Source organism: Rhinatrema bivittatum, chromosome 8 (assembly GCF_901001135.1).
Source record: "Rhinatrema bivittatum chromosome 8, aRhiBiv1.1, whole genome shotgun sequence".
Classification (NCBI taxonomy): domain Eukaryota; kingdom Metazoa; phylum Chordata; class Amphibia; order Gymnophiona; family Rhinatrematidae; genus Rhinatrema; species Rhinatrema bivittatum.
Genome location: NC_042622.1, coordinates 165,674,595 through 165,688,711, shown reverse-complemented (window position 1 = coordinate 165,688,711; position 14,117 = coordinate 165,674,595). Strand labels below are relative to the sequence as shown.

General features: G+C 47.5%; 1 protein-coding gene across 3 annotated transcripts in view; it reads left to right on the top strand.

Annotated features, from left to right (window-relative positions):
- The window catches only part of FLOT2 (flotillin 2), a 126,657-nt gene that overhangs the window by 54,497 nt on the left and 58,043 nt on the right, over positions 1-14,117 (top strand). For all 3 annotated transcript variants that reach the window (XM_029611098.1, XM_029611099.1, XM_029611103.1), the window contains one exon: positions 7,040-7,121. In XM_029611098.1, the coding sequence (XP_029466958.1) occupies positions 7,040-7,121 (82 nt within the window). Of the gene's footprint in view, positions 1-7,039; positions 7,122-14,117 lie in introns of those variants that run through there.

Genomic DNA, 14,117 nt, shown 5'->3' with positions numbered 1-14,117 from the left:
AGAAAAGCAAAAGAAAAATGAAACCTATCTGGTTCTCAAAGGAGGTGGCTGACAAAATAAAGGCTAAAAGAACAGCGTTCAAGAAATATAAAAGATCCCAAAGGGAGGAGCACAAAGAAGAATATCTGGTAGAACTGAGGGAGACGAAGAAAGTAATCAAGACGGCAAAAAGTCAAGCGGAAGAGAGGATTGCCAAAGAGGTAAAGAGAGGTGACAAAACATTTTTCAGATACATCAGTGCAAAGAGAAAAGTTCAAAATGGTATAGTGAAATTGAAAGGTGGAAAGGATCAATGTGTGGAGAGAGACGAAGAAATGGCAGAAATATTAAATATTTCAGTTCGGTGTTCACTAAAGAGGACCCTGGAGAAGGACCATCGCTAGTCAACAAGAAATTGGAGGGGAATGGAGTAGAAGTAACTCCATTTACAGTAGAAAATGTATGGGAAGAGCTGGGGAAACTGAAAGTGGACAAAGCCATGGGGCCTGATGAGGTTCATCCCAGGATACTGAGGGAGCTCAGAGATGTGCTGGCGGATCCGCTGTGTGACCTGTTCAATAGATCCCTAGAAACAGGAGTGGTGCCGAGTGATTGGAGAAGAGCGGTAGTGGTCCCGCTTCACAAGAGTGGGAACAGAGAAAGAGGCTGGTAACTACAGACCAGTTAGCCTCACTTCGGTGGTGGGAAAAGTAATGGAGTCACTGTTGAAAGAGAGAATAGTGAACTATCTACAGTCGGGAGAATTGCTGGACCAGAGGCAGCATGGATTCATCAGGGGAAGATCCTGTCAGACAAATCTGATTGACTTTTTTGACTGGGTAACCAAGGAATTGGATCAAGGAAGAGCACTCGATGTCATCTACTTGGATTTCAGCAAAGCTTTTGATACAGTCCCACACAGGAGACTGGTGAATAAAATAAGAAGCTTAGGAGTGAGTGCCGAGGTGGTGGCCTGGATTGCAAACTGGTTGACGGACAGAAGACAATGTGTGATGGTAAATGGAACTCTCTCTGAAGAGAGAGCGGTTTTAAGTGGTGTACTGCAAGGATCGGTGTTGGGACTGTCCTGTTCAATATCTTTGTGAGGGACATTGCGGACGGGATAGAAGGTAAGATTTGTCTTTTTGCGGATGACACTAAGATCTGCAACAGAGTGGACACGCCGGAAGGAGTGGAGAGAATGAGACGGGATTTAAGGAAGCTGGAAGAGTGGTCGAAGATATGGCAGCTGAGATTCAATGCCAAGAAGTGCAGAGTCATGCTTATGGGGAGTGGAAATCTGAATGAACTGTATTCGATGGGTGGAGAAAGGCTGATGTGCACAGAGCAGGAGAGAGACCTCGGGGTGATAGTGTCTAATGATCTGAAGTCGGCGAAACAATGTGACAAGGCGATAGCTAAAGCCAGAAGAATGCTGGGCTGCATAGAAAGAGGAATATCAAGTAAGAAAAGGGAAGTGATTATCCCCTTGTACAGGTCCTTGGTGAGGCCTCACCTGGAGTACTGTATTCAGTTCTGGAGACCATATCTCCAAAGAGACAGAGACAAGATGGAGGCGGTCCAGAGAAGGGCGACCAAAAAGGTGGAAAGTCTTCAAATGACTTATGAGGAGAGATTGAAGAATCTAAATATGTACACCCTGGAGGAAAAGAGGAGCAGAGGTGATATGATACAGACTTTCAGATACTTGAAAGGTTTTAATGATCCAAAGACAATGACAAACCTTTTCCATCGGACAAAAATCAGCAGAACCAGGGGTCACGATTTGAAGCTCCAGGGAGGAAGACTCAGAACCAATGTCAGGAAGTATTTCTTCACGGAAAGGGTGGTGGATGCCTGGAACGTCCTTCCAGAGGAAGTGGTGAAGACCAAAACTGTGAAGGATTTCAAAGGGGCGTGGGATAAACACTGTGGATCCATAAAGTCTAGAGGATGTGAATGAAGAGAATAGGCATGGGGGTGGCTTGCGGGAATGATGGCTACTACCTGGAGATTAATATCCTTATTCAATAAACATATACACACAGTTAATGCGACACCAACATTGCTCTAAACTTCAACAGCAAGAGGAAATGTGGAAAAAAGGATTTGCATCCACAAAAAAGCAGGGGAGTAGCTTGCTTGTTATGGCAGTTACTACCCAGAATCAATTAAGCCTGATACTTCACTTGGAATACATATCCAGCACAGCTCACTGCTTCAGCGGCAAGGGGAGTGAAGAAAAGAGGATTTATATTCAGACAACAACCAATAAGGACTGACTTGCACAGGGCTGGGTAAACAAGCGTGGGAATAGCTTGCTTATTATGGCAGTTACTACCCCTAAACAATTAGCAAGATACTTCACTTAGATGCAGCACCAGCACTGCTATCTATATTGATGGCGGGGGTGGAAGGGAAATAGAACCAAAAAGTTACTTATAAGGGCCAAGAGTAACAGCTAAGTATGAAAGAAATTAGTGCGAAAGCTTGCTGGGCAGACTGGTTGGGCCATTTGGTCTTCTTCTGCCGTCATTTCTATGTTTCTATAATACAAAAAACTCATCCATAAAACAAAAAAAGACTTCTACACTAACAAAATAAACAAATACCAACAAAACCCTAAGATGCTCTTCAACATAGTAAAAAGCCTAACCAAATCATCTTACGATGATCAACCACAATCAACACCAAAGATCACTAGTAACGACTTCGCAGACTTCTTTAATGAAAAAAAATCAAAATCCTCATAAAGAACAACCTAAAAAATGACTCACAAGACCAGAAAATAACAAACATTCAAACAAAAAGCTGGCCCAACTTTGAAACAGAACATAAGAAAATGCCATACTGGGTCAGACCAAGGGTCCATCAAGCCCAGCATCCTGTTTCCAACAGTGGCCAATCCAGGCCATAAGAACCTGGCAAGTACCCAAAAACTAAGTCTATTCCATGTAACCATTGCTAATGGCAGTGGCTATTCTCTAAGTGAACTTAATAGCAGGTAATGGACTTCTCCTCCAAGAACTTATCCAATCCTTTTTTAAACACAGCTATACTAACTGCACGAACCACATTCTCTGGCAACAAATTCCAGAGTTTAATTGTGCGTTGAGTAAAAAAGAACTTTCTCCGATTAGTTTTAAATGTGCCCCATGCTAACTTCATGGAGTGCCCCCTAGTCTTTCTACTATCCGAAAGAGTAAATAACCGATTCGCATCTACCCGTTCTAGACCTCTCATGATTTTAAACACCTCTATCATCTTCTTTGGAAGTCCAAATGATCATTAAAAAAAATGAACCCAGCCAAACACCCTATTGACGCCATACCCATTACAACGATAAAAAATCTCGAACCACCAATAACTAAGACAATAACTGAAATCGTAAACCTCTCACTCATGGAAGGAAACTACCCAGAATGCCTAAAATCGGCAATCATCAAACCCATTCTGAAAAAGAATAATCTCGATCTTGAAAACCCACTGAACTACCGACCCATATCAAACCTCCCATTCATTGCCAAAATCATTGAGAAAGTTGTCCACACACGACTCACTGACCACCTAGAATAAAACAACATCCTGCTACCCACTCAGTTTGGCTTCAGAAAACAACTGAACACTGAGATGTTACTACTAGCAATGAACGACTTCATACTCAAAGGTTTTGAAAAAGGCAACAGCTACCTTCTAAACCTACTTGACCTATCTACAGCCTTCGATACAGTAAACCACTCCATCATGATTGACCGCCTATCCGAAATTGGAGCTAAAGAAACAACCCTACAATGGTTCTCCTCTTACCTGTCACAAAGATCCTACCAAGTGCTACTCAATGATTCCCTCTCACTGGAGTTCCCCAGGGATCTGCAGATCCCCAGGGTTCCCCAGGGATCTGCAGATCACTGGAGTTCCCCAGGGATCTGCTCTGTCAGCAACACTCTTTAACATCTATCTACTTCCATTATGCTACTTCCTATCAAATCTCAATCTGACCCACTTCATCTATGCTGATGATATTCAAATATTAATCCCAATAAAAAAAATCACTAGAAGAAACTTACAAATCAACAACAACTCACCTAAACAATATAAAGGAAATACTAACCAACTTAAAACTCATCCTCAACTTCGACAAGACTGAAATGATCTTATTAGACAGAAGGAACAACTCTCCTCAAATACCACCACTCAACCTAATGAACCAAAATTCGGCTATATCGCCAATTTTATTTATTTATTTATTTATTTATTTATTTATTTATTTAAAGTCTCTTCTATACTGATAGCCGTTCGCACATTGTATCGGTTCACAAAAAACAAAAACTTTTGGGCGGAGCCCTTACAAGTAACCGAAGAATACAATTAACAGGGAAAGTGGATAAAACTGAAAGGCATAACAAAATCAATCAATAAATACAACAACTTTAACATAATTTACAATGTACAAGAATCAGCGGTCATAAAGCATTCTTAGTCAGAGATAGGTGGATGATTCACAGTGGAATTTTTTTTAAGTAGGTGCAGGTGACATGGGGTAGGCTTGCTGGAAAAGCCAAATTTTCAGCTTTTTTTTGAATCATGCTTGCAACCTTGAAGTAATAATTGACAGAGAACTTTCCTTCAAAAACCATATCACAACAAAAATCAAAGACGGATATCATAAACTACTTACTCTCCATCATTCAAAACCTTTTCTTTCCAATAATGACTTCAGATCAGTCCTTCAATCACTAATTTTCTCTAACACAGATTACTGTAACTCACTCCTTTTCAGCTTACCTCTAAACACTATTTGCCCACTCCAGATCCTACAGAACATAGCTGCAAGAATCCTCACTGGATCCAAAAAGCATGACCACATCACTCCAACACTTATTTCACCACAATGGCTACCAATAAGATTCAGGATTGAATACAAAGTACTATCCATCCTTCATAAAATTATATATGAAAAACAAGAAAATTGGCTAAGCTCCTCTATAAAACTACATACCCCAAACAGAAACCTAAGATCAGCAAATAAGGGACTTCTAAAAACACCACCTATGCGTTCCAATCAACTCACCTCAACCCAAAAGAGAGCAATATCTCTAGATAGCCCAGAACTCTGGAACTCCCTACCAACTGAACTCAGAACCCAAGAAAACCTAAAAACATGGTCGTTCAACAAAGCATACCAGCTCACCCACTGAACCTCACAACATCTTCACCCTTCACTCCAGCCTGAAGATTAAATGAATAAATGAACATATATAGATTATAACTAAGAATTGAAAGGTAAAACAGAACAGTAACTAACTAGCATATGATTCCCCTATGTTTAACAACTGTTTGAACCTTTTTTGAAACCCTGTTAATCCCCTTAACCTTGTAACCTTTGTATTTTTGTAAACCGTTATGATGATGAATCCAAATGACGGTATATAAAACTCGATAAATAAATAAATAAATACGAAGAGAAGGAGTCAGAAATACACAGAAATGGAAGGCAAGAAATTGCATGATAGTTTGAAATGGTGGAGGGCTCAGGAGAAGATTTCTGTAGAATAGGATGAACTACAGAAGATTTAAAGACGAGGGAAGAATCCAGTTGATGGTGCACTTCAGGGTAGGGAGGATAAATGGAAGTAAGATGTTGAGATGGGAAAGGAGGTTGGAAGTGTAAATAGCATCGAAGGAAGACTTTGTGGGTTTTGAGGCAGGAACCAGGCTGCAGAGTTCATCAGATGTAGCTGGAGACAAATCAGAAAGGAAGGAATGAAATAAACTGATAAGAAGGATTGATTGCAGAGCCTGATCCATAGCAGTTGGTGGCATTAGTCTGCTCAGGCTTCTTGTGAGTGCTTTTGAGGTTTCCTCTTATTTGAGGTAGGCTCTGGTGCCTTAAGGGTTCTTCAGGCCTGTTTTGCTGTCTTGTGAGTGCTTCCGTGCCCTGATGTAGCCTTGGTGAGAGCACTTTAATTGTGCTTTTTATGGCTGAAGATTTATGGTGCTTCCTGACGGGCTTCGGTGCTATTTGTTATATGACTGCTTCAAGATGCTCTCTTAACCGCAATTTCTTGTCCTTAGTCATCTCAGGGTCTACATAATAAACACATTAAGCCAGCATTGTAACGTGACTTAGCTGCTGGCTGAATTGTGGCGATAGATAAGGTGTTAATAGCAGGCAGTGTTTAGGCCCTCGGTCTGTCCTGAGCTTGTTGGCTCTGGCCCTCTGCTCCCCTTTTCTTTGCTGTTGCACTCCGAGAAGCTTTCCATTCTTTGTGAGGGCTCTCTCATTTTGTAAGCGAATGTTTGGCAGCCAGTTTGCAGCAGAGTACTAAGCTTGGGGAAATCCTTCAATGTGACTGCACCAAAAATGCTCTGGGAGAAACAATTACTGAGAAGGAAGTAATTGCTCTTTCTTGCTCTGGTTCTTTAGAGCAACTGAAGCTGCTTTAACATGCTTCCTGCCTTGGCAGAAGAAATAAGAAGAAATAAGTCGTGTCCTCCTAGTAGTGCATAGTTCAGGAAAATTCCAAAAAGGAATAAACCCAATCTGACATTTCTTCAGGGGTAAATCTTTACTGTGGGAGGAGTTTTTGCAGGGTTGGTGCAAGAGTATTTGGTGTCCTAGGCAAACCTTCAGTCATGCACCCCCACAAACTTTGCATTTAGCAGTAGATCCAGCTTAGCACTCCTTCCTACCGACTCTGGCTCAGCACCCCTCTGGGCCTTGTGCTAGCAGGATTTTGCTGCCTCCAATCTAGTTTGCCTAATGGAAACACAGGCCCTGAGTTTTTATATGTCTAGCTTTTTGTCCATGGTAACTAAGCCATATTGTACCAGACACACAGCACTGCTGACATTTGGAAGTGGTTCTAGTTATCTGCTTATTCAAATTTGCCATCAAACCAGGTGGGCTGCCTCTAAAACTCACTTCTGCCTTTTGTATCCAGAAGTAATCTTGGGAAATGTCTGTCTCATCCTTTGTTGATAAAGCTTTTTAAAGAAGATTGCAGCTGTCTTGTCCTTGTTCCCGTATGCTGTCTGACGTCTTTCTTGTGTGCCACAGGTGGCTGCTGTGGCTCAGATGAAAAGCAGTACGTGTACGGAGGATGGGCCTGGGCCTGGTGGTGCGTCTCTGACACACAAAGGTAAGGAGTCCTCAGAGCCTGGCGTGCTCTTCCTATGTACTAGTGGTACAAGCTAGTTCCCAAAATACTGCTAATAACATTTAACGCCCTGTTGCTGTTCAAAGCCAGTTGTTGTAAAGCTATGTGATCAGGCACAGAGTCAGCTGCTGCATAGCTGCCATTGCTTCACTTAGCACTGGAGTTCTTGGCAGTCTCCCAGGATGTTTCTGTGTTTATTTTTTTTCTGATGGAAAGCTTATACAGTTTGAGCACTATATTGTTAGTAGGTGAAAGATCTTTTTTTCGAAATTCTTTATCAGACACTGAAAGTCCCTTTCCCATAAAAAGAAACAAAGCAGCCCCCATACTGAATGGCCGTTAGAACTAATGCTGAAGCTGATTAGCCTCTGTGTTGCTTTGTTTGCATGCAGCTACTCTCTTTGTGTTTTTGTGAAATCTTTTGCATGTCTGCTTTCGCTGTAAAAGTGTTAATTGTGTGGTCATCAAATGTGATCGGGTCATACACAAGTATTTCATAATCGTGTGAGCGATAGTGGATATACTTCATGTTGTGCAAGTATCCCCACCTTTTTTTTTTTTTAAGCATACAGTAGGGTCCTCATCATTTTCAGCTGGCTATTACTCCTAGAGGCTTATGAGCATTTGAGTCCTCTTCAGTCAGCAGTTTGCATCTTTGTGTCCTGCAGTATCCTACATGGCAGTGCAAGGTGTGACTGAAGCACCAAAGTACCTCTCTGCCCTTTTCTCTCTCTTCCTCTGTAGTGGAGTGACACTGATGAGTGCCACCCAGGTTGTTTTGTGTACAGCTGGGAAAAAGAAGGTCTTTTGTCCGGTAGCAGCTTTGCTGTAACCAGGTCCTGAAAGAATGTAAATCTGCTTGGGCCAGACAGAGCAGAGGAGTAAGAACAGTTGTGGGGGTAACAGTTAGAAGGAACAAGGTAGGGTGTTTGAGGGTTTGCTCAGTCACATGAAATTTTAGAGGACCAAAGAGGGGAAAATGCAAGCAAGTAGACAGTGGCAGTACAGTTGCATTGGGCTTCCAAGAAGGTTGGGGTAACCTGCAAGAGCACCATGATTACAAGCCTAATAGCAATGAGCATGGGGTGACCAGATGTTTCAGACAATGGCCTTGCTAGTTTTGTTGACTGCTTGGTGGTAAGGCATGGCCGGGGAGCTGGGTGTTGGATTAAGTCTGGGACTTGTAAGAACCAGAAAGAAAGATGACACTGCCTGGACTAATCTAGCAGTGGAGATAGTGGAAGCCAGCAATGTAATGGGACAGAGAGAAGGCAGCAATAGGAATAGGGTTGAGAGGTTGGGAGCTGATGCTGATGGGCAGTCTGGATGGGCCCATTTGGCCTTACTTCGTATCCACCTCCTATGTTACTGTGCTCTGTTCTTGAATACTTTTCTGCAGTTACATTTCAGGAGGGAAGGAGCCCTTCTAGTGGAACAGGAGGCCCCAAGATGCAGCTGTCAGACTTTTCCTCACTAGATGAAACTGAGCCCATACTGCTGCTGGCCTGGGACCCAGAAAAGAGGAGGTCACACAGCCCCTCTCTTGTCTCTGAGCCAGCTAGATATGACTAGATGAGTGCTGCCACTGCAGGAGAGACATAACAGAGAGGGGGAGAAGGTGGAGAGTGGGTGATCTCACCCTGTTGCCCCACTTATTTCGTAGCCCACTGGCTGCCCACAGGTATGTGGTCTTCTGTTTTCTGGAGGCTGCGCATCAGAGAAAGCTGGAAGCTGATTCACACCACAGTTTTAAAACATCTGGCACATACCGCTGAAAAGAGAAAGCAGAAACTTCCTTTTTCTTCTTTTATATGCAGTCATGCAACGGACACAGCAGTGTCTTTGTGTATCTCTGGGAAGTAGCTCTAGAGGGGCAGATGTGACAATGGCTGCTGTGGGACAGTAAATGGACAAATGGTGACTTCTGAAATCTCTATATTAGGAACAAGTACAGGAAAGGTCAGAATCCATGAAAGAACTGGCCTACAAAGAATTGCTAAAAATGAATAACTTATGTCCCATGCAAAAGTTACAAAGGTATGGTTCTCCCAGGACAAGCAGAATGGTAGTCCTCACAGATGGGTGACATCATCAGATGGAGCCCAGCACGGAATAATGAGCATACCCAGCATGCCACTATCCCCGCAAACACATGGGGTCCCCCCCCTTCAGTCTCCTTTTTTCCAGGATGCTGATGCCTTGCGGGTTTTTGGAGCTCTTCAACTCTTTTTCCTACACGGAAGAAATTATTCATTTTTCATTGGTATTTCCCCCCTCCGGGGGTCCCCCTTCGCGAGTCAGTTCCTCCGGCGTTTGGTAGGTACATTTTCCGAGTTGTTGAGGTCTGTTCCCGAGCATCTGCCCTGTGGTGGCCACCGACCGCGCGTAGTCTTTTTTCGATGGTGACCGGCTTCTGGAAGTGCCCTCAATCTCCATGTCCATTACGGAACTGCACAACGTTTGCGTCATCTGCCTGGGGCCATACCACGATGTTCGTCGGTGCCCCAGTTGCACTCAGATGACCCCCAAAGGCCAGCGGGCTTACCTGGATAAGATGGAGCACTTGTTTGGTTCTCGACAATCGGCTCCATCGACTCCAGCTCTGGGGACGTCGAGCCAGGGGAATCAATCTGACACAGGGTTGTCACCCTCTGCATCCCGCCGTGATGAAAAAGGCACGGGGATCGCCCCTCACCGACGTCGGGCCAATCCAAGGCCTCGGGATCGTCTTCCTCAGTGCTGGAGAAGGACTGGGCTGAGCACTGAGGGAAGCACTGACCCCGCACATACGGTCATCACCGCACGGTGCCAGCACCGATACCGGAGGGGGACCAGCCTCAGCTGAACCCCCTCCGAAGAGGCCCCAAGGTGAGGAGGCCCTATCCTCCTCTAGGCCCTTGAGCCCAGGGTGTTCCCCACCGACCTCGGTGTCAGGTACCAAACCTCCAAGGACTGCCGTGGAGGCTCCGGTTACGCCCCATCTGCCTTCTCCTTCCTCATCGGCATTCACTGTGCCCAAATTTCATGAGGAGTTAGACCGCGTGGTCCAGCAGGCAGTGCTTTGTGCCCTTCGGGGCCTTGAACAACCACCAGCGCCGGCCCCCATACCGGTGCTGGAGCCAGCACCCTCAATGTTAGCGCCCCTTCTGGAGAGGCTGGACGTGCTGCTTGGTGCCTTGCTGGTGCCCAGAGGTCCTCCGATGCCCTGTCCAGTATCAGTTCCACCCTCCGATACTATCCCGATTCTGGGTTCCGAGGAGGATGCAGTTCCACGCCTGCCACCACAGGCAGCGCCATCAGTGCCCGAGCCCGGTCTCGGGCCATCGAGTGCCCTGGAGCCCCCAGGTCCACCGAGGCCCTCAATGGTCCCGGTGCCCTCAGTGCCCTCGCAGACAGCACCTAGGCCCCTTGACAGGCCATCGATGCTGAGACCCAGGGTTTGGCCTTCCTCCTCAACCCAAATGGGTCGGTGGTGAGGAGGAGGCCCCTTATGACCCATGGGGTGATGATTCTTTGGAGGCCTCGGATGATCTCCCATCAGAGCCTTCGCCTCCGGACGAGAGATGCTGCTCGCCCCTGGAGGACTTGTCCTTTGCCAGTTTTGTTCGGACAGTGGCGGAGGCTGTACCCTTTCAGCTTCTGACTGAAGAGGACGCCTGCCATAAAATGTTGGAAGTCCTCCAATTCGTTGATGTCCTGAAGGAGATGGTGGCTGTCCCAGTACATGAGGTCCTCCTTGAGCTCCTATACTGGTTATGGGAATACCCAGGCTCCGTCGTTCCGGTCAACTGGAAGACTGACGCCATTTATTTAGTGCAACAGACCCTGGGCTTCCAGAAAAGCCAGCTCCTGCACCGTCCCTTGTAGGGGAATCTGCTCTCAAGAAGGCGAAAAGGGCCCGCACTCACTCCTTTGCCCCTCTGGGGAAGGATCAAAGGGCCTTGGATGCCCTAGGCTGCAAAGTCTTCCAGGGGGCGATGCTCATTGCCTGAATAGCGGCGTATCAGTTGTACATGAATCAGTACAACCATAACCTCTGGAAGCAGATCCAGGAGCTCGCTGAAGGTCTCCCACAGCAGTTCCAAGAAGGCTTGGAGTCCATCGTGCAGAAGGGGTTCGAGGCTGGCAAGCATGAAGTGCGAGCGGCCTATGACGTATTTGAGATGGTGGCAAGGGTGTCGGCGGCCAGTAATAGTGCCTGGTGCTGGGCCTGGCTTAAGGCCTCTGACCTCTGCTCTGAAGTCCAGGAGAACCAGCAACCTCCCATGCACAGGGGAAAACATGTTCGGAGATAAGGTCTGGAACGCGGTGGCCCAGTTAGAGGACCACCACGAAACTCTGCATCAACTGTCTGCCTGACAGTTGGACCCCTCCTCGGCGACCCGTTGGGTGCCACGTTGAGACTCCAGGAAACCTTTCTATAGGCAACGGAGATATTATCCTCCGGCCTCGCAAGCTCGTCCACCTCGGGCTACCCCAAAGGGCCATCCACACCAACAGCGGGTGCCTCGGGCCCAGCCCATGCCTCAGCCTGGCCCTGCGGCGGGATTTTGACTGGTGTAGAGAGAGCAGCAGTCCTAATCCCAGTGCCCAAAGGTCCCGACCCACCAGTTGGGGGCCTGCTATGTCTGTTTGCAAACTGCTGGACCCCCATCATCACCGACCGATGGGTGTTAGCCCGTTTCACAATGGTTATCACCTAAATCTTCTCAACATCCTGCCAGACTCCCCTCCCTCACTGGGGTGGGGCTTCATGGAGCAAGCAACAACCCTTGAGTTGGAATTCTCAGCCCTGTTGCAGTCAAAAGTCGTCGAACCGGTTCCCCACGCCCAACAAGGCAAGGGGTTCTTCTCCAGGTACTTTCTCATTCCAAAGAGAACAGGCGGCCTCCATCCCAATCTCGACCTCTGAGCCTTAAACAAGTCCCTGAGGCAAGAGTGGTTCAAGATGGTCTCATTGGACACCTAAATCCCGCTTCTTCATCAGAGGGATTGCTCTGCTCTTTCAATTTGCTGGATGCCTACGCACATATCACTATATTTCCACCTCATCGGAAATTCCTGCGCTTTGTGGTAGGCCAGGGCATTTTCAATACAGGGTTCAACCCTTCGGCCTTGCCTCCGCACCCCAGGTCTTCACCAAGTGTTGGCGGTGGTGGGAGCACATCTGCGCCACAAGGGGGTGCATGTGTTCCCATATCTGGATGACTGGCTCATCAGGAGTTCCTTGAGGGAGGGAGCTCTCGGGGCCCTGCACTCAACAGTCTGAGTGCTCCAGTCGCTGGAGTTTCTCATCAATTATCCAGAATCCTAGCTGACGCCGACCCAGTGGCTCAGCTTCATTGGAGTGGACCTGGACACCACAGTGGCCAAGGCATTCCTCCAGCGAACAGGAAGCAACTCTGACGGGCCTAGCCCAGTCCATTTGTCGCTGATGGGACGGCCTCTGCTCACCTGCTTTTGCGGCTGCTGGGCCACATGGCAGCATTGGTGCATGTCACCCCGATGGCTTGTCTGACCATGAGAATGAGGCAATGGACCTTGCGTTCCCAGTGCACTAAGCCTCTCAGGAACTCTCCGCGCTAGTCTGGATATCCAAGCCGCTCCAGGTCTCCCTTGCCTGGTGGGCACAAGAAGCCAACCTGAGCAAGGGACTTCCATTTCAGCCCCATCCTGCTCACATGATCCTTACCATAGATGCCTCCAACATTGGCTGGAGTGCCCATGTTGATGGCCTCCGTACACAAGGGGGGTGGTCGAAGCCTGAGGCAAGATGCCAAATAAATTTCCTGGAAATCCAGGCGATGCAGTGTGCCCTCTGTGTTCCAAGACCATCTGTCCCACAAGGTTGTCTTGATACAGATGGACAACCAAGTGGCCATGTGGTACGTGAACAAACAGGGGGGCACAGACTCCTATCTCCTCTGCCAGGAAGCAGCGCAGATTTGGGCCTGGGCCCTATCATGGGTCATGCTCCTGTGAGCAGTATACCTGGCAGGGATGGAGAATGTGGTGGCGGACCGCCTCAGTCAGACATTCCACCCCCACAAGTGGTCCCTCAACCTCTCCGTGGCGGAAAATATTTTCTGCAGGTGGGGTCTGCCGGACATGGATCTCTTCATGTCCCCTCAGAACCACAAAGTGAGTCACTTCTACTCCCTGTGCAGGGAGGACAGGGAACCAGCCATGGTTGCCTTCGCCCAATCCTGGAGTGCACGTCTCCTGTACACATATCCTCCGATTCCACTCATAGGCAAGACCCTCATGAAGCTCCAACAGGACAGAAGTTCCATGATCCTGATAGCCCTGCATTGGCCGCAACAGGTCTGGTTTCCGATCCTGCGTGACCTGTCGGTCCAGGAGCCCATACGCCTGGGCACCTCTTCCAACTTCATCACACAGGATCAGGGCAGGCTGCGCCACCTGAACCTCTGGTCGTTGGCCCTCACGGTCTGGATGTTGAAAGGCTAGTGTTACAGTCCCTCGACCTTCTCGTAAGCCCTACCAGTTGAGGTGGAGGAGGTTCTCGGTCTGGTGCAGGGTCTCGACCTGTCCCACGCCTTGGCTCCTGGACTATCTATGGCGTCTCTCAGGGTTGCAGACTACTTTGATCCGGGTCCACCTGAGTGCCATCAGTGCCTACCACCGAGGAGTGGGTGACATTCCGATCTCGGTGCAGCCCTTAGTGGGGCGCTTCATGAGAGGCTTACTTCAATTGACGCCTCCATTGCGTTCTCTTATTATGGCCTGGGACCTCAACGTACTACTATGCGGCTCATGCTGTCTCTATTTGAGCCTATGCACTCCTGCGAGTTTAAACACCTCACCTGGAAGGTTATCTTCCTAGTGGCAATTACTTCCACTCGCAGAGTCAGTGAGCTGCAGGCCCTGGTGACTATCCGCCTTATACGAGGTTCTACCATGACAGGTTGGTGGTGTGCACTCACCCCAAGTTCCTGCCTAAGGTGGTGACTGACT